Source organism: Tachyglossus aculeatus, chromosome 18 (assembly GCF_015852505.1).
Source record: "Tachyglossus aculeatus isolate mTacAcu1 chromosome 18, mTacAcu1.pri, whole genome shotgun sequence".
NCBI classification, from domain to species: Eukaryota; Metazoa; Chordata; class Mammalia; order Monotremata; family Tachyglossidae; genus Tachyglossus; species Tachyglossus aculeatus.
Genome location: NC_052083.1, coordinates 33187200 through 33213266, shown reverse-complemented (window position 1 = coordinate 33213266; position 26067 = coordinate 33187200). Strand labels below are relative to the sequence as shown.

The window sequence follows — 26067 nt, the reverse complement described above, 5'->3', positions numbered from 1 at the left end:
TTTACAATTTGGGTCTCCACAAACTAGAGAATCACACTGCAACATGTAACCAGTGATGGCACTTCACATGTGACCTCGATGGGCTCAGAAGAAAGCTCGATCCAGGAACACTACCGTCATGTGGGCGAGAGAACAAGAGTTAGCAAAGGAGCAAACCCACCCCTTCTTTAAGAGTATATCCTGCTAACTTGACCCTTGCTATTCATTTCTGCCTGTCTGAAATTCTAGGCATGATCCTCAAAATCTGATTTTCCATGGTTTGAAGAGTGCTTGTACGGATGCTCGCAAATGCCATTATTATTATTATTATTATTATTATTATTATTATTATTATAGAGCACTGTTCCAAACACTTGTGATGTAAAGAGCTCCTACTTGTGAGCTCCTACTGAGAGCTCACCTTCTCCAAGAGGCCTTCCCAGACTGAGCCCCCTTTTTCCTCTCCTCCTTCCCCTCCCCACAGCACCTGCATATATGTTTGTCCAGATTTATTACTCTCTTTTTCACTTGTACATATTTACTATTTTATTTATTTTGTTAATGATGTGCATCTAGCTTTATTTCTATCTATTCTGATGACTTGACACTTGTCCATGTGTTTTGTTTTGCTGTCTGTCTCCCCCTTCTAGACCGTGAGCCCGTTGTTGGGTAGGGACCGTCTCTAGATGTTGCCGACCTGTACTTCCCAAGCGCTTCGTACAGTGCTCCGCACACAGTAAGCGCTCAATAAATACGATTGAATGAATGACTATGTATACAGTTGGCGTTTCATATTCTTTGGACGGTTCGATGCAATTTAGGGACTGACCTGTCTGAAAGATGGATTCTAATAGAGCTGAACAGTAGGTTCTAGAGGAGCAGCGTGGCATAGTGGAAAGAACCCGGGCTTGGGAGTCAGAGGTTGTGGGTTCGAATCCCGACTCCGCCACTTGCCAGCCGTGTGACTTTGGGCAAGTCACTTCACTTCTCTGTGCCTCAGTTACCTCATCTGCAAAATGGGGATTAAGACTGTGAGCCCCAGGTGGGGACAACCTGATCACCTTGTATCCTCCCCAGTGCTTAGAACGGTGCTTTGCACATAGTAAGCGCTTAACAAATACCAACATTATTATCATTATTATTATTATTATAGGTGTTTTGAAGTGGTCCTCTATTAAACCTACATTATACTGACATCTGCTGGACATGTAATTCATTTAAAGGTCTTTTTTGTTGCTGTCTTTCATGTGAGCTACTAAGGTAGTTAGGGCCTGGGAGGATTATCCTCACTATAACTGCAAACATTTTTTTTCCCGATCTAATTTTAAATGCCCCAGCTGAGACGCCCCTACTTTCCATAGGAGACTACTTACCAGAGTTCAAAGACACTCCTGTTAGGTAAACTTCATTTGCATCTAGCCGCTAATTTCATTCCACGCCTCTGTTTATATTTCTCCCGATGACCTTAAGTTATTCCATCAAGCTACCTCCGGGTGTTTTGAGTGTGGAGGGTAGATAAACTTTCAAAAATATTACCCATTTGCCTACATTCCCATGAATTTTCATTAACGTTTTTTTCTTCCTTTTCTAGATAGAGTTCCTTCTCCATTCCTCAAAAGTCGATCCACTATAAAAAATAGGAGTGTGGGCTGGAAAGGATAGAAACTCCTATTTCACCTGTAAAATTATTTCCTTTCTCTACAGGTTTTGCCCAGTCAACCGAAGTAGACTGTTAGCTGTTTGAGGGCAGTGACCAAGTGCTCTATTATTATTATTGAGCATTACCATACACAGAGCAGATGATCAACAAAAACTGATGACAAATAATTGTACAGAATTATGTCCTACGATGCAGGCTGCTACGGTAGGTGAGGCTACTGTCATTTTTCATGTTTGCCCTTTTTCATTTCATGGATTTCATTCCCCATGGATTTGTTTTTTATTTCCCCCTCCCCCTTCATTCATTCAATCGTATTTATTGAGCGCTTACTGTGTGCAGAGCACTGTACTAAGCGCTTGGGAAGTACAAGTCGGCAACACATAGAGACAGTCCCTACCCAACAGCGGGCTCACAGTCTAGAAGGGGGAGACAGACAACAAAACAAGACATATTAACAAAATAAATAGAATAAATATGTACAAATAAAATAAATAAATATAGTAATAAATATGTAATATACATATATACAGGTGCTGTGGGGAGGGGAATGAGGTAAGGCATGAGGGATGGGGAGGGGGAGGAGAGGGAGAGGAAGGAGGGGACTTTGAGTCTAATGTGAGCAGGGTCTGTGCCCTATCTGGTTATACCTCCCCCAGCACTTAGTAAATATAATAATAATAATAATGGCATTTATTAAGCACTTACTATGTGTAAAGCACTGTTACTGTTAATAGTTATGACTAGGGATAGCAGGAGACCTGATATCTGAGAAGCAATGTGGCTTAGGGGAAAGAGCAGGGCCCTGGGAGTCAGAGGACCTGAGTTCTAATCCCATCTCTAGCACTTGTCTGCTGCATGACCTTGGGCAAGTCATTTCAGTTCTCTGTGCCTTAGTTCTCTTATCTGCATAATGAGGGTTCAATACCTGTTCTCCCTCCTACTCAGACTGTGAATCCCATGTGCGACCTATCTTGTAACTACCCAAGTGCTTAGTATAGTGCTTGACACACAGTAAGTGCTTAACAAAAAATACTATTATTATTCTTATCGGTCCCAAAGTTGCTCATAGACTTCCAGCTGCCCCAGAACCTTTCAGAGCTGCTGCTGGTTATTTGAAAGATCTTCCAAATAGACTAGGCCTTCCGGGGTTCATAGCTCCTTCTATCATGTGCCGAAATGAATCAGCTGTTCCAACTCCATCTTAAACTATCATCTCAAATCTGCCAACTACGAACCTCTTCCTTGTCTTCCTACTATGTGAATCTTGTCTTCCTACTATGCGCTTTCTGTAGAAAACTCCTCCAGATTTGGTCCTTGTACCCCACACTTCCTTAATAATAATAATAATAATAATAATAATAATGGCATTTGTTAAGCGCTTACTATGTGCAAAAGCGCTGGGGGGATACAAGGTGATCAAGTTGTCCCACGTGGGGCTCACAGTCTTAATCCCCATTTTACAGATGAGATAACTGAGGCTCAGAGAAGTTAAGTGACTTGCCCAAGGTCACACAGCAGACATGTGTTGGAGCTGGGATTCGAACCCATGATCTCTGACTCCAAAGCCAGAGTCAGAGCCACGCCTTAAGTAATAACAATAATAATTGTATCTGTTAAATGTTTACTATGTGCCAAGCATTGTACTAAGCGCTCAGGAAGACATAAGATAAGCAGGTCAGACACAGTCCCTGTCCCACATGTGGCTTTTGGTCTAAGGGGGAAGGAAGAGCAGGTCTCTAGTCCCTATATTTACAAATGAGGAAACTGAGGCACAGAGAAGTTTAGTGACTTGCCTAAATGACACAACAGGCAACTGGTGGATCCAGGATTAAAACCCAAGGTCCCCTGAGTCCAGGCCTGTTGGGTCTCTCCACTAGGCCATGCCGCTTAACCAGAGGGAAGAAAAAAAAAATAGGATCAGTGTCATGACCAGTTCCAGAACAATAAAGGAAAGGGAAGAGGGCAAACGGAAAGTGCATAATGGAGGGCAGTCAAAAATTTGAAGAACATTGGAACAATAGCCATGGCATGGGTATACAAAAGCTGTTTGCAGATAAGAAACACAAAAGAAGGAAAACACAAAGTTCTTTCTCCACACCTAGAGATTAGAGAGGAAGTATGGGAAATTAAAAGGGCTTTTAAAAAACAGTATTTATTTACACTTCACTGGTTGCTAAATCCAGGATTAATTAAGAAATACGCAGAACAGAAAAAACATAATGCTAATCTTCGAAGTAAACCTTGAATCTATTACCAGTTTTTCTAGCTGAACTGGCTCGTGACCTTTTGGCAAATTGGGCACATTCCCTGACCCCTGTCCTGTGACTTCCCCCTCTTCCTTTCCATCCAACTCTCTAGCTTCCTCTCTCCTCATCCTGATCTCCCCTCTGAACTCGCCCAGTGCCCATTTCTTTCTCCTCCACCCATATGTGTTTCTTCCCCTCTTAGGACAAGGGCATCCACACCTAAAAGCTGGCACCCCTCCTGGAATTCTCCAGCACAATGGACCTCTCACTGTATTTTCCCAGGGCTACTCTGACCTCTCTGATCTTTCAGAGAGTTTCCTTAAAGCTGGCTCAGAGGGAGGCTGGCTAGTGAGCCATCTCCTTCCCTTCCAGGACCAAGCCAGGATGCTCTGAGTAGAGGGAGAGGGACTATTGTACCCTTTTGGACTTCATAGATTAGTCTTGAGGTCCTAAGGACTGCAGAGTGACTTGGACTAACAGACCACGTCCTCAGACCTGGGAATTTGGAGATCTGTGTTCCAGTCCTGGCTCTGCCACTTGGCTGTTGTGTGACCTTGGGCAAGGTGCTTAATTTCTCCATGCCTTGGTTTCCTCAGCTTAAAAATGGGGAATTAAATACCTGTTCTCTGACCCTCTGACTGAGCACCCCCAAATGAGACAGGGATTATGTCTGACTTGATGATCTTATCTCTTATGTTGCCAACTTGTACTTCCCAAGCGCTTAGTACAGTCTCTGCACACAGTAAACGCTCAATAAATACAACTGAATGAATGAATACTCAGCATTTAGTAGAGACACAAAGACGCATAGCATTTAGTGCTTGACACACAGTAGCACAAATACCACAATTATCATCATCATTATTATTATTTTTCTCATTGTATTGAACTAGTGTGGCCTAGTTCATAGTAAGCACTTAATAAATACCATTGATGATGTAGCTTTGTTTTTCCTACTGATCCCATTATTCGTCAATAGGTTTTGTCTGGCCGTCTCCCCATCAGATTATCCGTTCCTTGAGGGCTGGGAATGTGGCTCTTGCTTCTATCGTACTCTCCCAAGTGCTCAGCACAGGCTTGGAACTCAGTAGGTGCTCAATGTCACTGCTTATTGTTGTATTGTACTTTCCCAAGCGCTTAGTACAGTGCTCTGCACACAGTAAACACTCAATAAATACAATTCAATGAATGAACGAATAAATACTACTGATCAGTTGCTTTGTTTTCTAAAGTTTTCAAAAAATAACAACCAAAAAAAGACCATAGCTGGCATCGAATAAAATGGGGAGTGATTTGAGTCAGTTTCCTTGGGGGCTTTCCCTCCTGGCCACCTCCAGTCTAGACCAGAAGTCCATAAATTGTTAATGGGAATATTATGTGGAAAAACTCAAAAACCTTCATGAAGTCCAGAGGCAGATTACATCGATTATTTCTTCCTTCTCCCAGCCCATCCCTCTCTCAGAATGAAGGAGAATCGGCCTTGTCATTCAGCCAGGACACATATGGCTCAAACATAGACAGGAGAGGGTATTTCAATCTCCCAAGGCAGATCATTCAGCCTCCCTTTCTCCAGCACTTCAATCCTTTTTTTTTTTTGATGGTATTTGTTAAGTGCTTACTACGTGCCAAGCTCTGTACTAAGCTCTGGGGTAGATAAAAGTTTATCAGGTTGGCCACTTTCAGTCTTAAACCCCATGTCATAGATGAGGTAACTGAGACCCAGGGAAGTTAAGTGACTTGTCCAAGGTCACAAAGCAGGCAAGCGCAGGTCCTTCTGACTCCTAGGCCAATACTCTATTCATTAGACCATGCTGCAAGTCAATAATTAAAGTGTTGGTGTTTGTCTGATTACTATAAAAAGAGATTCTCTCTCCTGCCTAGATCATTTTTCTCAAACATCATCTTAGTGGATGGGCCTGGGAATCAGAAAGACCTGGGTTCTAATCCCACCTCCACCATATGTTTGCTGGGTGACCTTGGGCAAGGCACGTAACTTCTCTGTGCCTCAGTGACCTCATCTGTAGAATGGGGATTAAAACCATGAGCCCCATGTGGGACAGGGACTGGTTCCAACCTGTTTAGCTTGTATTTATCCCAGTGCTAAGTAGAGTGCCAGGCTTAAAAAACATAAAACAAACATACCTAATTCAAGAGAAAAGGGAGCTTAAAATTTGCAATGAAATGTAGACAGAATTAACTGTACCACTGCATTCCATAAAAAAAACGCAATGGTGTGGTAACATAGAATACTTATCGGGACGACTTTGAATTCGGGGTGGCAAAAAATGACTGTGGAATGAGTAGACTGCAGAAGCAGTCAATAGCCCAAATAGCTTGGAAAGACACCAGAGGTTCTAAGGAATTTATTTGGCTGTCAACATTAAACACAAATGGGAACAGTCCAAGGTCAATCACACATCCATTAGGACCAAAGAAAATAATTTGAGATAAACTCTCGCCCTTTTCTCTGAATTTACTAGCTAACAAAAAGACAAACTCAATATCAAATCACCACATAAATAACAAACAGAAAACCCACTGCCTTTCAAGGACAGTTATTGACACCCTGCCTTGACCCCCCTGGGGGGAGTGGGGGGAGGTTGCTGCTTGATACTATTTTAAAGTGGAAACCCATCATCTTTCTTTCAAAACCAGAAACCCACTTCACATTTAGAAGATAAACATGCTCCAAGAAGAAAAGAGATGAAACAAGAATATGAAGGAAGAAAAACAAATTGGCAAAGTAATAGAAGAACCTCCGGCCCTTAAACTTTTCCTGATGTCCTTTGAGTCTACTTTGATTCACCAGAAAAAGTTGGTGAGTTTACTCTTTTTCTGAGTGGGTTGAGTCCTTTTTTCCAGATCAGATGGGCATAATAAAATAGTAACCCTCCTTCCTTCCCCACCGTCAAACACTCACACGGTGACCTCACTGATCCGTGCTTATCCATAATTCATAACTGCATTTTCTGAGTTGCTCTTTCTTTCTCCCTCCTCCTTCCTGAAACACACTCTATCTCTCTCCTTCTCTTCCCTTCTTTCTGCCTCTGTCACTCTCTCCCTCTATGAATCTCTCTTTCTCTCTCTCAACTTCCATGGGAAAATTAAATGCAAGAGGTGTTTGAATCCGAAAATTATCTTCATCAAGTCAGAAACATTCTTTCAGTTGAAACAGCCCATTTTTCTTCCTCCCCCAAGCTATTACCAGTGTAGAAAAAAGATGAGGAAGTTAGTGAGTGATCAAGATAAATATCATATATTAAAGAAAGAAGCTTATGTAGCTAAATGATTCATTCTATGGCAAGCAGTCAACTTTTGATTTAACCACTTGTAGGTCCTTCACCCAAGATTTCATCATTATTTTTATTACCATAATTTAGCAAGCAGTCTGCTAAGAATACCAATTGGATGCTAAGTGCTGTATAGAGAAAGATCCAATCCCACCAAAAGGCATTAAAATCAAAGGATTTCTCAGAAGAAGTGGGTTTGGGGGAAGGATTTGAAGAAGCAGTTGTCTCAGGGGTAAAAATGGGACACTGTTCTTGTGAATCTGGACTAGGAGGGAAGAAGTCAGACTTGAGTGGAAAAAGGAGAACAAAAGGATTTACAATTGAATGGAGTGGAATCTTTGAAGGAAAATGAGAAAAACTGTGGAAGTAGGAATAAGTGAAATTCAAGTCCCTTAAATGAGCCAGTTGAGTACCTGATTTAAAAATGAGAAGCAACCTATTGGTTTACTGTGCTTATGAAAATTTCCATGAGTAAAAACTTACAGAGTATCTGAGCTGGGATCAAGAAAGCCACATGACCTTAGTTACTCCCATTTTGCCTTGATAGCTACAAAATACTAGCTTCCCAGGCATTATTCTCTGCTGTATTTCCTCCTGCCTTCAGGATACCTTTAATTGAATGTCCTGCCAACACCTCAAACTTAACATGCCCAAAACAGAACTCCTCATCTTCCCACACAAACTCTGTCCTCATCCTGACTTGCCCATCCTTGTAGATATTCCCACCATCCTCCCTGCCTTACAAACCCATAATCTTGGCATTACGCTCACTCATTTTTCACATTCAACCCACATGTTCAATCTGTCACCAAATCCTGTCGGTTCTACTTTCACAATACTGATAAAATCCACTCTTTCCTCTCCATCCAAACTGCTACCAAATTATTCCAAAAACTCATCCCATCCCACCTTGATTACTGCATCAGCCTCCTTGCTGATCTCCCTGCCTCCTGTATTTCCCCACTTCAGTCCATACTTCCCTCGGCTACCCAGATCATTTTTCTTCAAAACCGTTCAATCCATGTCTCCCCACTCCTCAAGAACCTCCAGCGGTTTCCTGCCCACCTTCGCATGAAACGGAAACTCAGTACTATTGGCTTTAAAGGAATCAATCACCTTGTCCCCTCCCAAATTACCTGATTTCCAACTACAACGCAGCATACTCACTTACTTCCTCTAATGCCAACCTATTCAAGTACCTCAATCTCGTCTATCTCACCACCAACGCCTCGCCTATGACCTGCTTCTGGCCTAGAACTCCCTCCCTCAAAATATTCGACAGATGATCACTCTCCCCATCTTCAAAGCCTTATTAAAAGCACATCTCCTCCAAAAGGCTTTCCCCAGCTAAGCCCTCATTTCCTCTTCTCCCACTCCCTTCTTCATTGCACTTGCGCTTGGATTTGTACCCTTTATTCACCCCACCCTCAGCACTTACGTCCATATCCACAGTTCATTTTTGTAAATGTCCTCCTCTAGACTGTAACCTCCCTGGGGCAGGGAACATGTCTACCAGCTCTGTTATATTGTCCTCTCCCAAGTGCTTAGTACAGTGCTCTGCACACAGTAAGTGCTCAATAAATATAACTGATTGACAGATTTCCAAGGATGATGTGTGTGGATTGTACAAGGAAGCCTGAAACTTGCTGTGACAATCTCAGAAGGGGGGTGCTATACTAGGTATTTTTATTGAGAAATGATGGTTGAATTGGCTGCGAATAAAAGAAAAGTAACTGTATTGGAAAGAACTGTAATTAATCAGCCAACAGGGTGTCCTCGCTCGGTGCAGATACTGAACTGAATTCTGCTAAAATCCCACCTTCTCCATGAAACAGCTTTTCCATGGGAAGAAGCAAGGCCTAGTGGAAATGAATCAACTGTATTTACTGAGCACTTACTATGTGCAGAGCACTGTACTAAGCACCTGGGAGAGTAAAACATAACAGAATTAGAAGATATGTTCCCTATCCATAACGAGCTTACAGTCTAAAGGAAAGTCCACAGGCTTGGGAGTAATAGGATTTGGCCTGCTTGCCTGCTGTGTGACCTTGGGCAAATCATTTGACTTGTCTGTGCCACCTTGGTTTCGCGATCTGTAAAATGGGGATTCAATACCTGTTATCACTCTTGCTTAGACTGGAAGCCCCAGGTAGGACGGGGACTGTGCCCAACCTGATTATCTTGTATCTACTCCAGTGCTTGACATATAGAAAACACTTAAATACCACAAGTGATTATTATTATAAAACCTTCTCAGATTAGGTTCACCTATTTCTGGTCTCTGACAATTCCAGTGGTTCAACTAAGAAACTCTCTGCAAATGATGAGTATGTTCTTCAGTTATTTGTGCTCCTACGATCAGTTATACCACTTCTGTCACATGCTCTATACCTGTACTTACATGGATTCATGTTTGTCCTGTCAATTAATAATGATAATAATAATAATAATAATAATTGTGGTATTTGTTAAGTACTTGCCACGTGCCAGGTAGATACAATAAACTCAGTTTAGACACGGTCCCTGTCCTGCAACGAGACTCACACTCTACAGTCCAGAGAAGCAGTAATGCCTGGTGGGAAGAGTTCGGGCCAGGGAATCAGAAGACCTGGGTTCAAATCCTGCCTCTACTACTTACCTGCTGCGTGACCTTGGGCAAATCACTTAACTTCTCGGTGCCTCAGTTACCTCATATGTAAAATGTGGATTAAGACTGTGAGCCCATGTGGGACAAGGACTGTCAATCAATCAATCCTATTTACTGAGCACTTACTATGTGCAGAGCACTGTACTAAGCTCTTGGGAGACTACAATATAACAATATAACAGGGTTGGTGGACACGTTCCCTGCCTTGGACTGTTCCCAACCCAATTAGCTGGTATCTACCCCAGTGCTTAGTACAGTGCCTGGCATGTAGTAAGTGCTTAACAAGTACCATAAAAAATGATACACACATAATTAAGATACTATTTTGAGGGCCACAACTTTTCTTGCACCTGAAAAACTTCCCTTTCTAATTTCAATGGTGAGGAAAGAACATGAATATTACGAAGGGTCGGTCGGAGCTAGAGCTGACTTCAAACATGGGACAAGAGGAAGGAAAATCAAATTGGATGCAGTCATTCAATCTGGAGGGAAGTTAAGATACCATCTCTCATCATCATTATCAACATAAACCAGGCACAGTAAGTAGCAGGAACTTACAGAACATAAAGACGAAGCACGATGGCCAACATGAAGCTTAGTTGCTGGATCACGTGACTAGGGTTGTGACAGCAGAGTGGTCTAATGGATAGCGCACGGTCCTGGGCGTCAAAAGGACCAGGGTTCGAATTCCAGCTCCATCACTTGTCTGCTGTGTGACCTTGGGCAAGTCATCTCACTTCTCTGTGCCTCAGGTACCTCATCTGTAAAATGGGGATGAAAACTGTGAGCCCTACGTGGGACAAGGACTGCATGCAATCTGATTAGCTTGTATCTACCCCAGAGCTTAGTACAGTGCCCGGTACATAGTAAGCGCTCAGCAGATACCATAAAAAGAACAACAGCTCCAGAGTCAGAGCGCATTACCTGGACGGACTAACAATACCAGAAGCCTTTAAATACTGTTAAAACACTGAGTGGGCTGCTGTGGTTTTAACCAAGAGCTATTGAAGGGAGCAGTGAGGAAGGTGAAGAGCATGAGGATTCCCCTTTAAAACGATCAATTTACTTACTGATAAACGGTCATTGTGGATTTTTAATTTGCATATTAAATTTGTAAATTGTCACTCAGTTTCTATTGACCGCCACTTAAAGTATAAGATACGGACTGCAACTGAACAAATGATTTTACATTTACCCCAGCACACAGTAAAGTGGTGAATACACAGACATGGAAATAATGTTTATTAAGCATTTATGAGATGAGTGCAGAACCTGGGTAGTGAAAAGAGTAACTAGGAATGGAGAGTCATAAAACCACTGACCTGGTGAACTAGGTGTCTGAGGCGAAGAGAATCAATCGGTGATACTTACTGAGTGCTTACTGTGTGCAGAGTGCTGTGCTAAGAGCTTGGGAGAGTACACTACACATAATCGAGCTGGAGAAATTACAGAGAAAGGCAGTCAAGACTATTGGGGGGAATGGAGAAGCTTCCATATGAAGATGAACTAAAAGAATTAGGTCTGTTCAGTAAGGATGGACGCAGTCTGAGAGAGAAACGTCTGAAATCTACACAATCACGAAGGCAGAATTGTTCACTAAATTCCACAACGCCTGGACAAGGGGACAGCCACTGAAACCTGAAAGGGGTTGGTTCCAAACAACATAAATTTCTTCATATCATGAGGCGTAATGCATATGGAATTTGCTTCCAGAGAATGGGGTCGGGCGGGGGGGGAGTGGGCCAGGGAAAGAGAGATTCATAATTAAATTTGTTACCACTGAAAGTGGCCCAGGTTCAAGAGGGGTTTGGGTTAAATTCATGGATAAGTGGTCCATAATGGGATAGTAGAGGGGAAATTAGTGCTATTAGATAATATAGATGGCTAAAAAATAGAATGGATGTCAAAAAGGATGACTCTCACCAGGCATCTTGTCTCCTCTCTTGGAGATGGAAAACTGAGCCAGTCGGACCACTGTTCTGCCCAGTAACGACACCGCTCATCATTTTACGCATTGAAATCAACATTTCAGAATGATTTGGCAGCAGGGTGAATGACATTTTGCCAAATTCTGACTAAGCCAATTTCAATCGACGAAAACTCCAGTTACTAAAGATGGAGAGAGAAAAAAAACTGAATGTTTTTGCTTTAAAATAGCTGACAGTACAACTGGGGGAGGGAAAAACGCTTTTTCTATTCCATTTTAGTGAAAATCAATGGATTTTTATCTTGTGTAATTCCCCCCGCCCCTCCCCCCGTAGCAAAAACAACATAGCACTTACAGACTGCACTAAGGATTACATTTCAGTGGCTGTGGGTCGTTTTCAAGGGCTTTTATAAACAATAATCAGTTAATCTACAGTGAGCCGGGTCATATTGGTTGGCCCCATTTTATATATTCATAATTTAAAATGCTCATACTTAACTGATCGGGTGGCCAGCAGCCAACCTCTGAGTTGACCTGGGGAGTCTGTCTTTTGAGGTGTGAGAAAATCTCTCCGATACCTGGCATCATAAGGGGTTACGGGCCCGTAATTCAGGGTGGCCTCATACTGCACCTACCATCAATAGTATCTGAGCACCTACTCCGTGCACACGACTGTACTGAGAGTGTGGCAAGCGTACAATAGTTGGCAAATCCAATCCTGCCCTCCAGGAGTTTACAATCTTAGTGGAGGAGGCCGTCAGGAAAATAAACTACAGGCTGGGGAAGCAACTGAGTCTAAAACTGCCAGGAGTTAGGGCTCCATAAAGCTTTTTAAAGGCAGCGAACAACAGGATGTGTCTATCCACCCCCATCCTCGGCAAATATTACCCTAGGGAGGGGAAAATAAAGACAGTGGATTAGCAACAGGGGCATGAGCGTTGACAGGGACACGAGAGAGATAAACAGCGTGGCTCAGTGGAAAGAGCCCAAGCGCGGGGGTCAAAGGTCATGGGTTCTAATCCCACCTCTGCCACTTGTCAGCTGTGTGACTTTGGGCAAGCCAGTTAACTTCTCTGTGCCTCCGTTACCTCATCTGCCAAATGGGGATGAAGACTGTGAGCCCCGCGTGGGACAATCTGATCATCAACATCAATCGTATTTATTGAGCGCTTACTATGTGCAGAGCACTGTACTAAGCGCTTGGGAAGTACAAATTGGCAACATGTAGAGACAGTCCCTACCCAACAGTGGGCTCACAGTCTAAAAGGGGGAGACAGAGACCAAAACCAAACATACCAACAAAATAAAATAAATGGGATAGATATGTACAAGTAAAATAATCTGATGACCTTGTATGCCCCCCTGCGGCGTTCAGCACACAGTAAGCGCTTAACAAATAGCATCGTTGTTAAACTGTGAGCCTGCTGTTGGGTAGGGACCGTCTCTATATGTTGCCAACTTGTACTTCCCAAGCGCTTAGTACAGTGCTCTGCACACCGTAAGCGCTCAATAAATACGATTGAATGAATGACTGAAAAGAGGCGGGGAATCCTCTGGAGGAGAGAAGCGGCAGGGGCGGCCAAAGAGGGCCCTCGGGCCCAGACGGCCGGGCTGCCCAATGGTTAGGGAAGGAGGAGCCATTGTTCCTTTAAGGTTTGGGAAACTTTCCCCCCGCCCCAATATCGGCTAAGCCTCGTCACATTCGTGGGCTGCAGCTGGGGAAATTCCTAGACATCTGTTTCCTGAGGAGGAGGAGGAGGAAGGGGAGGGAGAAAGAAGGGGAACGCCTGGAAAACTTTTTGGGCGGAGAGAGGAGGGAAAGGGAGAGGGGCAAGTGAGGTGCCCCAGAAGCTCGTGTGGGGGCGAGGGCGGCGGGATGGCACCGGGGGGCTGAGGGGAGGAACTCACTGGGCGTCTTTTCTGCCTCCTCCTGGCCCTGCTCCTGCTCCTGCTCCTCCTCCTCCGGCGGCCGCCGCCGCCGCCGCCGCCGCCATGTGGCTCCCGCCGCTCCTTGTCCCTGTCCCTGTCCTCCTTGTGCTCCTTGTGGTGCCACCGGCCGTGGGCGCGGCCCCGGCCCCGGCCCCGGGCCGGGCCCCTCCGGCCGTGCGGTGGCCGCTGCGGGTGTCCCCTTGCCGGCCGGCCTCCCTCCCCGCCCCCGGGCTGGCCCTGGCCCTGGAGCCGGGGGCAACCAACTTCTTGGCCATGGTGGACAATCTGCAGGGGGACTCCGGCCGAGGCTACTACCTGGAGATGCTCGTCGGGACCCCCCCGCAGAAGGTAACCAACCCCTCTCCTCCCTTGCTCCCCAACACCCTTTCTCCACCCCCGCTCCTTTGCTCCCCAGCCTTTTGGCTCCTCACCCTTTTGTTCCTCACCCCTTTTCCCCCCCAACTTTTTCCTCCCAACTCTTTTTCCCCTCAGCTCTTCCCTCCCCAACTCTTCCCCCCCAGCCCTTTTTCCCCCCAGCCCTTTCCCCCCACCCTTTTTCCCCCCTCAGCCCTTTCTCCCCCTCAGCCCTTTCTCCCCCTCAGCCCTTTCTCCCCCTCTTCCCTTTCTCCTCCTCATCCCTTTCTCCCCCTCACCCTTTTTTTCCCCTCACCCTTTTTTCCCTCAGCCCTTCCCCCCTCCCTTTTCCCCCCTCCCTTTTCCCCCCTCCCTTTTCCCCCCAAACCTTTTTCCCTATCCCTTTTTCCCTATCCCTTTTTCCCTATCCCTTTTCCCCCACCCCTTTTCCCCCATCCCTTTTCCCCCCATTCCTTTCCCCCCATTCCTTTCCCCCATCCCTTTCCCCCCATCCCTTTTCCCCCATCCCTTTCCCCCCATCCCTTTCCCCCCATCCCTTTTCCCACCCATCCCTTTCCCCCCTCATCCCTTCCCCCCCCCAGCCCCAGTTTCTCCCCAGGCCGGCCGCCCTTCCTTCCCGGCCCCCAAGGACCGGCCTCTGTCCCTCTCCGTCCCGCTCCTTCATCCCCCGGGCCCGCCCGGTCCTTGCCAGGATGCGGCCTGCCCCCGTTGCCCCCCTGTCCTGCCCCCGTTGCCCCCCTGTCCTGCCCCCGTTGCCCCCCCCGCCCCCCTGTCCTGCCCATCGCCCGAGGAATTCAAAGAGGGGAGACGGCAGGAGTGGGTGGGTGTCGCTCCGCGGGAAGGCCCCGGACCCAAACTCTTTTCCCCAGCGGGCCGAGAAAAAGAGAGAGAGAGAGCCAAGTTTCTCATCAACTTATTTACCGTATTTTCTTCTTCCCTCGGTAAAAAGTGTGTGGTGTGTGTTTGTGTGTGCGTGTACTTGTGTTATTGGGGGAGCGACATTCAGCCGGGCCCACGTTTCCTCCCGTTAAGTGATGGTGAGGTGCCACCGTGCCAGAGAAATTTCATACCGCATTAATATCCCCCCCCCCCCCCCACCCGACCCCCGTGCAATCATTCCCATAGAGGCCCGCGTTCAAGAAAACCCCCGAGAAACGGCTCCTTTAATGCGCTTTAAAACTCTCCAGTTGGTCTGCCGAGCGGTAGGGGAGAGCCATAACTGCAGGGACTAGGTTTCTAGGTCTGCTTCCTTTTTAAATTGAAGACAGAAGTGGGGTAGCTCTCTTCCCAGCTCGAGAATATGACAAGATAATGCCGGATCTTGAATTCGTTCCAAGTCACTGTCAAACATCGTTGCCATTTTTCTGAAAAGCAGCACTTTTCAGTCATCGGCACTTTTTTGAAAAGATTCCCATGTCCCCAAGCACAGCAATTTAAAGTAATCCTATGGAGCGGGTCCCACTTTTCTTTTCCCCCCTCCACTGGTCCGTGACAATGGCATTAAAGTTAAATTTTCTCTCATTTAAAGGTAACTCGTGTAGCACTTTTATTTTCAATGTCACCATTTGGATTGTGATGGTTAGATGGCAGCTACCATTCCCCCTACCATATGTAGAAAATACTTGTAATAGCATAACATCATACACTCAAATTAGTTGTAACAAACTGCTAATGAATTCCCATCTTTCTGAGCAATGACAGGCTCTAAATATTTCATTTTCCCTCTGTGTACTGGGAGAATTCTCTCCTCAAAAAGAGTCCTTGTGTTTTTAATAAGTACCTTCTGTTTTCCATACTTTTAAAGTTTTGTTTTACTCAAAGGTTTGTTTGATTCAGTTGCCCTTCATCCCTGTCATGGGATTCCAGCGTGAGTAGTTGGCTGATTCTTCAAGAGAGGAGGGGGAGAAAGATGAATGGGTGTGACCAGCTGAGAAAGCTTAACTGAGAAGTTTAATTCTCGAGTCCACTGGGAATGTCCAGCTGAAGAGAAGCAGATTGATGTGAAAGTCACTTCTCTCTCTATCTTTGGACAACATTTGGTGAATGTTCTGTGACCAGTTAGTATTCTAGGGTGCTTAAAATGAATCCCCCAGCCAGAAAATGGAGTTTAAAGAGGGGAGTGGAATCATAGGCTCAGAAAGCACTCCAGGTGTTAAGGACCTAGTGGGAAGGGAACATGTCTTGTGTTTAATACAGTGCGCTAGGTCCAGTGGTCATTTCTTTTTTAAATAGTATTAAGCACTTATTATATGCCAGACACTATACTAAGCACTGGGGTAGATAGAAGTTAATCAGGTTGGACACAGTCTGTGTCCCATAGGCTTAATCCCCATTTTACAGGTGATGGAAATGAGGCCCAGAGAATTGAAGTGACTTGCCCTACTAGGTTACAGCAGATAGAGCATGGGTTCATGGAGACAGAAGGACCTCTGCCACTTATCCACCAATCATATCTATTGAGCACTTACTATGTGCGGGGCACTGCACTAAATGCTTTGGAGAGCACAATAAATACGATTAATTGAAAAGTGGAGGGTTGGGATTAGAACCCAGGACCTCCTGACTCTCCAGTTAGTATTCTATCTACTAGGCTATGCCGCCTCCTCTTAGTAATATTGATTGTGATATCTGTGTAACTTTTACTTTGTGCCAAGCGCAGTACTAAAATTTGGGTAAGAAAGTCAGATCAAACCCAGTTCCTGTCCCACAAGGTGCTCACTGTATAAGGAGGAAAGAGAACAGTGCTCTGCACATAGTAAGCGCTCAATGAATACAATTGAATGAACAGTATTGAATCCTTATTTTACAGATGAGGAGACTGAGGCACAGAGTGATCAAGTGGCTTGCCCAAGGTCACGCAGCAGACAAGTGACAAAGGATTAGAACCTAGGTTTCCTGCCTGTCAATCCTATGCTCTTTCCACTAGACCATGCTGCTTTTTTATTACCAGCACTTCTTTAGGTGACTTTTGAGAAAAATGAATTCTGTCCTACCGAAGATGAATGACATTTGAGTGGCACTGGTGCTCTAGGGAGCAAGAAGATGTACTTCTTTTCTTACCCCACCCCCTTTTCAGAGAACATAAAGGAGGTAGTGAGGAGAAAGGGAAAAAAAACAACACTCAGCTGAAGGTCTACAAGGAAAACTCTCAGAAACATCCCCGAAAAGCGCCTCCAGGCTATTACTAGTTTCTTCACACTTTCTCCATTGCCCTTGGAGCAGAAAAGTCCTGAGTTCTCTTAAATAGTCATTTCTGCCCACTTTCACCAATTATGTTAAAGAAAACCAATTTTTTTAAAATGTTTGCAGCCTCAATTAATGATATCTATTGAAGCACCTACACTGTAGAGAACTGTAGTTAGCACTTGGGAAAGTGCAATGCAAGAGTTGGTACTTAGAGTCTACAGAGACTAGCCTACAGGGGTGACTGACATTAAAATAAATTAAAGATAGAGAGTGTAAGGATATGTATCTACATACCGTGGGGCTGGAATGAGTATCAAAGTGCATAACCAAGTGGATAGTCAACTGAGAGGGAAGGGCTTAGTTAGGGAAGGCCTCTTGGAGGAGATGTGATTTTTTTTTTTTTTTAGGACGGTTTTGAAGGTGAAGATAGTGGTGACCTGTTGGATTGAAGGAGGAAGGAGGATATGGGCAAGGGGTCACAAGCAGGATAGATGAGATTGAGGTAGAGAGTAAGTTGTCTTAAAGGAGTAGAGTGTGTGAATTGGATTGTAGTAGGAGGTTAGCGAAGTGAGGTATAAACACGAGGGCGATTGAGTGCCTGAAAGCTAATGATAAGGGGTCTCTTAATAATAATAATGATGGTATTTGTTCAGCGCTTACTATGTGCAAAGCACTGTTCTAAGCGCTGGGGAGGTTACAAGGTGATCAGGTTGTCCCAACGGAGGCTCACAGTTTTAATCCCCATTTTACAGATGAGGTAACTGAGGCACAGAGAAGTTAAGTGACTTGCCCAAAGTCACACAGCTGACAGTTGGCGGAGCTAGGATTAGAACCCATGACCTCTGACTCCAAAGCCCGTGCTCTTTCCACTAAGCCACGCTGCTTCTCTTTTCATTCATTCATTCAATCAATCGTATTTATTGAGCACTTACTATGTGCAGAGCACTGTACTAAGTGCTTGGAAAGTACAATTCGGCAACAGAGACAGTGTGCAACCATTGGAGGTTTCTGGGGAGTGGGGTGTTATAGCATGTCTTAGTGGAGAGAGCATGGGAGTTAGAAGGACCTGAGTTCTAGTACTGGTTCCACCACATCTCTGCTGTGTGACCTTGGGCAAGTCACTTAACTTCTCTGGGCCTCAGGTACCTCATCTGTAAAATGGGGATTAAGAATGTGAACCCCATGTGGGACAGGGACTGTGTCCAGCCTGTGTCCAACTTGTATCTACCCCAGTGCTTAGACATAGTAACTAACAAGTACCATATTATTATTATTATTATTGTATGGATTGGAAAGTTTTTCAGAAAAGTGTTCCAGACAGCAGAGTGAAGTATGGACTGGCGAGGGGAGACAGAAGTCAGGGAAGTCAGTAAAGAGACTGATGCACTAATTAAGAGTTTCCTGTTAGCACAAAACCAATACAAGTGAGGCTTTCTCCATATTAAACATTAACGGATCTAGTGAGTTCATGACTTTGTATATAGTCTCATGCCCAAGGAATGTGTGTTCCATATCTATTTTTGTGCTTGATTTAATTATAAGCTGCAGGTAATAAAGTCTCCAGTTCTACCATGTAAACTCTGAGACCGCCAACAGAAAGTATAACTTCTTTATGTAATTTGAATTTTCATCTTCAAAAGTCAAGGACGGCTATACAATTCAGTACCACTCCCATGCGCACACACACACTTTTCACCACCAGAAGGTTATCTGCAGCATATTTTAAGGGGCAAGGTAATTGTGATAGTTGAAGAATGAACCATTTGTGTTTTTCTATTAGTATCACACATTCTGTGATTATTCTCTAAAGTCCAATGCTGTCCTGTTAGATCGTTAAATAGCTAGCTGGTAAATTCAGCCAGTACACTGTAGCTGTGTGTTGTATATTGCTTGAAGAAGGATTTCATCAGAGTTACCTGCTTTGTGGTGTTCTCTGAATAATGGGCAATACCATATTGACTTTCAGTTACATAAAGCAAAATATCCAGCCCTGAGGAATTGATTGGAAACAGAGCAGTCAGATTTAGTAGTTGTGATAGTATTACTAAGTGCTCACTCTGTGCAAAGCACTGTGCTGAGTGCTGGGAGAAAGTACAGAGGTGGGAAAAAGTAAATACAGGCCCTGTCCCTCGTGGGGCTCACATTCAAAAAGATTCATGCACAGTGAATTCAAACTCGTGTTGCTGTTAGCGCAGTAATAGCCTGGATAGAAGTCATGAAATGTTCCTCTGTAATTTGGACTTATTACTGATGATTATAATGGTTTTCCAGAGTGATTGAAATTATAGTACATTTTCATTATCTTTGACTAGACTTTCTTGCAACTGCTGACTAAATCCAATGCAAGATGCGAAAGGTGTTGGAGAAGCAGCGTGGCTCGGTGGAAAGAGCCCGGGCTTTGGAGTCAGAGGTCATGGGTTCAAATCCCACTCCTCCAATTGTCAGCTGTGTGACTTTGGGCAAGTCACTTCACTTCTCTGGGCCTCAGTTCCCTCATCTGTAAAATGGGGATGAAGACTGTGAGCCCCCCATGGGACAACCTGATCACCTTGTAACCTCCCCAGCGCTTAGAACAGTGCTTTGCACATAGTAAGCGCTTAATAAATGCCATTATTATTATTATTATTATTATTATTGAAATAATTGTGGGAGATTCAAAAAGATTTTTTTTCTCGCCCTGCAAGTGGAAGGCATGTCAGTTATTACTATAGTTATGTCTCTTAATTTGCATAGATAAAGTGAAGTTACATTTTATAGGTTATATGTTACTCTTTAAACCCTTAAACTATTTGGGGTTGAGTTGTGTCCTGATCATATCCTTCATTAATCACATATTTTACATTAGTGGCGTGTTTTTGAGATTGGAAGTAGCATCCTATTAGACACATTTTAGGAACTTTAAATATTTTTATACTAACCTGTTCATCCTTTAATGCAATTGAGTTTACTGAGTTCTCCTGGTCTCTATTTGGACACCGAAAGAAAATAGTGTTGATTGGCCGAAGGAAATGTGATGAAGCCAAGAGAAGAGATAACCTATAGAAAAGACCGAGAAATGAAAGATGTGAATGAAAGCGCAAAGTATCAAAAAAAAAACCAGAAAGGGGGTTAAGCAAAGATCAATCTTATTTTAAAATATGGTTAGTGAGAAATGATCTCAGATCAATCTTGAGAGATTGGCCTCGGTTTTTGTATTAATTTCTTTGTCACTTGCTGCATTTCACTGATGCAGCATCTATGTCACCATGAAGTAAATATTTCCTCTGGAAATATTCCATTGTGTTGCTAATTTGGGGAAGGGAATTTGAATGACAAAATATAACTCCGATTAGCGACACAACCATCAAATGGCGTTTTAGTTTTGCCACAGTAGGATTAGTTAAGGTACTGAGAGAAGCTGTGTCACCGGCCTGAGATTCAAAGGACCTGGGTTCTAATCCCAGCTCTGCCACTTGCTCATTGTGCGACCATAGGCAAGTCACTTTAACTTCTCTGTGCTTCAGTTACCTTATTGGTAAAATGGGAATATAATAGCTGTTCTTTCTCCCCCCAGCCCAACTCCGCCTTAGACTTTATATTCTAGCTACCCCGGTGCTTAGTGCAGTGTTCGGCATGCGGTTAGCCCTTGACAAATACCACATTGGATATAAGAATAGCAATTCCTTTATGAATAGGCAGAGGTTTATAATAAAATTTCACAATTAATATGATCAGTACTATGGAATAGAATGTGTGATTCAGGGATTAGATGTTTCCCTTTTTTGTTTACAGGTCTTTCATGTTTTCTCAACCCCTCAAAATTAACAGATTCCAATTTAAATATCCACTTTAGCACCCGCAGTAATTGAAGAATTTCAGGAGAATTAAATCAAAACAGAAACATGGGTTCAGTCTCAGCAGAAATACTGAGTTAAAACAGGCAACGTTGGGAGCAAGGTAGATCCATGGGAAAGGTTTCGGAAAACACTGCTCTATCTAGGTCACCCTACTTTCAACTTCATTTGTCCCTTCAGGCCAACAGTCGAAAGCAACAAATGTAGTTGGGCATCTTTGTTTTCAGTTTTTTTCCCTTCCTCTTTGGATAGCAACGCTCACAGGAAGCCTCATTGTTCCGCACTGCCTGCAGATAATAAAGCATCTATTCTGTCAGATGTTGGCCCCTTCTTCTTCACCAGCATCGCTGGACTTGAGGTTCTGGATTTCCCCACGTGATGTGAGAGAAGGGGCAGAGGGAGGGCTGAGATTGATTTCCTGGTCATCCAAGCAAGGTCTTTAATGACTTTTTTCTGCCCAGAAAGAGTGCAGTACAGTACTCCTATTGCTTAGCCACTGTGGAATGGTGGAGAAGTTATTTCTGTGTTCAGAATAGCTTCCTAAATCATTGCTGTGGGATTAATCAATCAGTTGTATTGTGTTTATTGTGTGCAGAGCACTGTACTGAGCGCTTGGGAGAATTACACTATAACTGAGTTGGTAGACATATTCCCTTAACCGTGCCATTGTTAGCCATCACTGCACTCAGGAAACGTAAGCAGGAGATTTTGTGTCTGAAATACTGTAAATACTCTAAATCTGCCTCTATCTGTCTTTTTCTTAATTCACTCATCGGAGAGTAGTGTGGATAATGTGCTAAGCAGAGAAATAGGGGCTCTTTTATACTAGCCTAGGTGAGCCCCATACTTAAAGCCTTGGGAAAGATTAATCAGTCAATCAGTAGTGTTTATTGAGTTCGTATTGTGTGCAGTAAGTGTGTAGTTCTTATTGTGTGTAGTGAGTATTTGGGAGAATGCAATACAACAGAATTGGAAAACACATTACGTGACCACAAGGAGTTTACAGTCTAGAGGGGAAGATACAGATATTAATATAAATTACAGATATGTACAGAAGTGCTGTGGGGTTGAGGTTGGGAAGAATATCAAGTACTTGAAGGGTACAGATCTAAGTGCCTAAGCGATGCAGATGGTAAAGGGGGTCAAGGTTAAGTGCTTAGTGCAGTGCTCTGCACACAGTAAGCGCTCAATAAATACAATTGAATGAATGAACAGGGCTTAATCAGGGAAGGCTTCTTGGAGGGGATGTAATTTTAATAAAACTTTGAAAGTTGGGAGAGTGGTGGTCTGGCACATAGCGATGGGGAGGGAATTAAAACCCCATTCCAGTGAAGCAGGTAAATGTTATTCCGCTTCAGTCGACCACAGGTATTTATTGATAACGTGCTGTGTACATAGCACTGTATTAGATGTTTGGGAGAATACAATAAATCTAGAAAAACTCTACTTTCAAATCGTTTAAAGCTGGTCCCAATTGTTTCATCTGGACTTTATGCTAAGAATGCCCTCCTGAAGCTTGGGATGGTGCATGGGCCTTTAGTAAATGTGCTGGCTATTCATGTCTCCTTTCTTCAAAGTGAACATTGAACTCGATTTCATTAATAGTTGGAGCTCTGTAAGTTAAGGGGAAGCAAATTGATTTGCTTTAATCAACCATCTCCTCTCCCATGGCAGAATGAGCTGACTTAGAATTTGGGCTTTGATATATTGCTGTGTAGACAATAATATGCACCTGTTCTGTCCTGGATTTTTCTTAGTAAAAGCCTTCATTCAGGAGAGAAGGCCGATTGACCGCCTTCAGAAATGTAATTGTTCTGCTAGAGGGGAGGCATTGTTGCTGTCCAAACTAATGTTTACTGTGTAAACGTGGATCTTGGAATATTTGGTTTATTTTACTGGAAGGTACACCATAATAGTGTTATACAGATAAATGCAGACCCTGCTTACTGTTCCAAGTCATAATCTGAGCAGTACTGCTTTGGAATGTAACTGGATTCCCCTGGCCCACTGACTTTCCAATGTTCGGGTCTTGGTAAAAATTACTCTGCCACTCTCTGTCCTCTTTCTGAGGACTCCTGTCCTCAATCAGTCAATAGTATGGATCGAGTCTGTGTGGCGAGGACTGTACTAAGGGCTTGGGAGAGTACCTCATCCCTGTCCTCAAGGAATTTACAATCTAAAGTCATCCCTGATTTCCTGAAAGACTCATGAGCTTCCAAAAGGGGATGAAAAGATCGAAAGTCATTTCTTACCTATTAGTTCTTTGAAACTCCCTTGCCACTAGTCCAGCACTTAGAACAGTGCTTGGCACATGGTATGTGCTTAACAAATGCCATCATTATTATTATTAGTAGTAGTATGTTACATACTCTGTCTCATCCCCCAAAAAACCCATTGCTTTTTGCCCCTCCACTTAAAATGAAGAGTTGACCCCTTCGTAACTTTTCCCTCTACCTCCTATACTGCTCCATATCTCATATCCCTCTCTCATCTCCCATTAAGGACTTCTTATCCCTGAGATTATCCAAATTCTTCTTGGACCTGCTGATATTTGGGGGCTTATGCAGCTACTGGGGCAGTGAATCCTGCATGCTCAGATCGCTTGGGTACCTCCTTCTGGTTTTTACTTTGTTTTGCCATGAACCTTCCTTGTCAGTAGGTTTCCCTCCACTCCGAATGGTGTGAGGTTTGTCTTTTTTTCTTTAAATACTGTTTGCTTTGCTCTTACCTTTCCCAATTTTGCATGCTTCAATCATGTCCACACTCAGCTTTCATCTTTCCAGTCTAAAAAGTTCTAGACTGTAAGCTCATCGTGGGCAGGGAGCATGTCTGTTATATTTATTGTCGTGTACTCTCTTGTGTGCTTAGTACAGGGCTCTGCACACAGTAAGTGCTCAATTAATAATAATAATAATGAAGGTATGTGTTAAGTGCTTACTATGTGCCAAGTACTGTTCTAAGCACTGGGGTAGATACAAGATTATCAGATGTGATTGATTCTCAGTTTTTTTTTCATTCTGTTCTCATTTGAAAGTTGTTGCATCCCCCTGATTATTCTGTTTTTGTTCAGTTCTGCTAATTTGATATGTGGCCTTGAGTTTGTCTCTTTGTCCCATATATGACAAGCTCCTAAATCCTGAACTCTGCTCCTTCTAAGTGTTCGCTAAATACTTGTTGACCCACTGGTTGATCCAAAAATATGTGTGTCGTTATACAGCCCGGGATGAGTGAGTTTCTATGGCTGAGTTGACCCATGTAAGTCTGTGGAGAGCGGGGAGGGAATGATTCTGACACATGTGTCATGTTTTGAACCAAATCTACTTAAGGCAAAGTTAGGAATGTTCATTGGGATAGCCCTGGGCAGACAGAGACCATTTATGGAGGCATAAGCCTCTAGTCCTGCCTCTGTTTCCTTGATGTCTGAGGGTCACACACAAGCCATGTGTAATATAGCGTGACCTGGGGGAATCTTGGGGACAGGGGTTTGTGATTGGTATTGCAGAAGGGGAGATGGGGGGAAACCACTTGAGAGCCTTGGGGATGGAGACTTAAAAGAGCTAAAGGGCAGGTTGGGCAGATAGAGGAAAATCAGTAAAAGGGCTTACCTCAGTAACAGGTGGCAGCATCATGCTGAATTACATGTGGTTGGTGTGCAACAGGAAGTGTACAACTCCCCACTGACAGTCACCTTTGTCTCTGAACCCTGCGGTTAGCATGCCTCCTTTTATTTACAAAATGCATGTCTGACCTTTCCACCCACCTCTAGTTGCTTTGTCCCATCACTGCCCTAGAAAAGCTCTAAGAGAACAAAAATCCAGTGAGTCACTGCTTTTGCTTGATTTGGAATGGGCCCAAAAGAGAAGAACCAGGGGAGGAAAGTAGATGAGAATTAGCAGGATTTCATCCTGGTCCTTGGAGCAAATTAGGAGCCGAACTCAAAATTTCATGGTCCCAGGATACTAGACTTCCCATTAACATTTCAAATAAATACAGCTCAACTAATCCTTAAATATCATAAATATTTGCCTCTCAAAAGAGCAGTTGCATCCCATGTAAACCCAGGCTAAGACCATGGTTTCGCATGACTCTGAGGTATTTTTCTCTTTCTGGACAGTGCAAATGAAAACATATCCAGCCTCAGTTATTTTTTCCAGGATGGGGTTTCAGTGAGTGTTTGTTGAGGATATCTAAAATTTGAATGGATTAAGGGGATTTAGGAGAAAAATTAGTACCTTGGAATTTGGATAGGCTTAAAAATGACACATAACTCTCACCCCCTTTTAATCAGTAGTATTTATTGAGCATTTGTTAATCCCATTCCCTTCAAAGCCCTACTGAGAGCTCTCCTCCTCCAGGAGGCCTTCCCAGACTGAGCCCCCTTTTTCCTCTCCTCCTCCCCATCCCCGCCGCCCTACCGCCTTCCCCTACCCACAGCACCTGTATATGTTTGTACAGATTTATTACTCTATTTTATTTGTACACATTCACTATTCTATTTTGTTAATGATGTTCATGTAGCTTTATTTCTATTTATTCTGATGACTTGACACCTGTCCTTTTGTTTTGTTTTGTTGTCTGTCTCCCCCTTCTAGACTGTGAGCCCGTTGTTGGGTAGGGGCCGTCTCTATATGTTGCCAACTTGTACTTCCCAAGCGCTCAGTACAGTGCTCTGCACACAGTAAGTGCTCAATAAATACGATTGAATGAATGAATCTGTTGTGTGTAGAGCACTGTATTAATCAATTTGGACAAGCCAATAGAATTAGTAGACATTATCCCTGCCCTCAAGGAATTTACAATCTGGGAAAATGACAGAAAAATAAATTGCAGGTAGGAAGAAGGGGGTAGTTACACACCACTTATGTACCTATCGTTAAATCATATCTAATTTATTTATATCGATGTCTGTTTCCCCCTCTAGATCATCAACTCATTATAGGCAGGGAATGTGTCCACTAATTCTGTTGTATTGTACTCTCCCAAATGCGTAGTACA

General features: G+C 43.7%; 1 protein-coding gene across 1 annotated transcript in view; it reads left to right on the top strand.

The window, feature by feature from the left end:
* Nucleotides 1–13741: 13741 nt before the first annotated feature.
* BACE2 (beta-secretase 2) overlaps nt 13742–26067 on the top strand; it is a 61560-nt gene continuing 49234 nt past the window's right edge. Inside the window, exon 1 of the mRNA XM_038760133.1 lies at nt 13742–14026. Coding sequence (XP_038616061.1) covers nt 13742–14026 — 285 coding nt within the window. The remainder of the gene's footprint in view (nt 14027–26067) is intronic.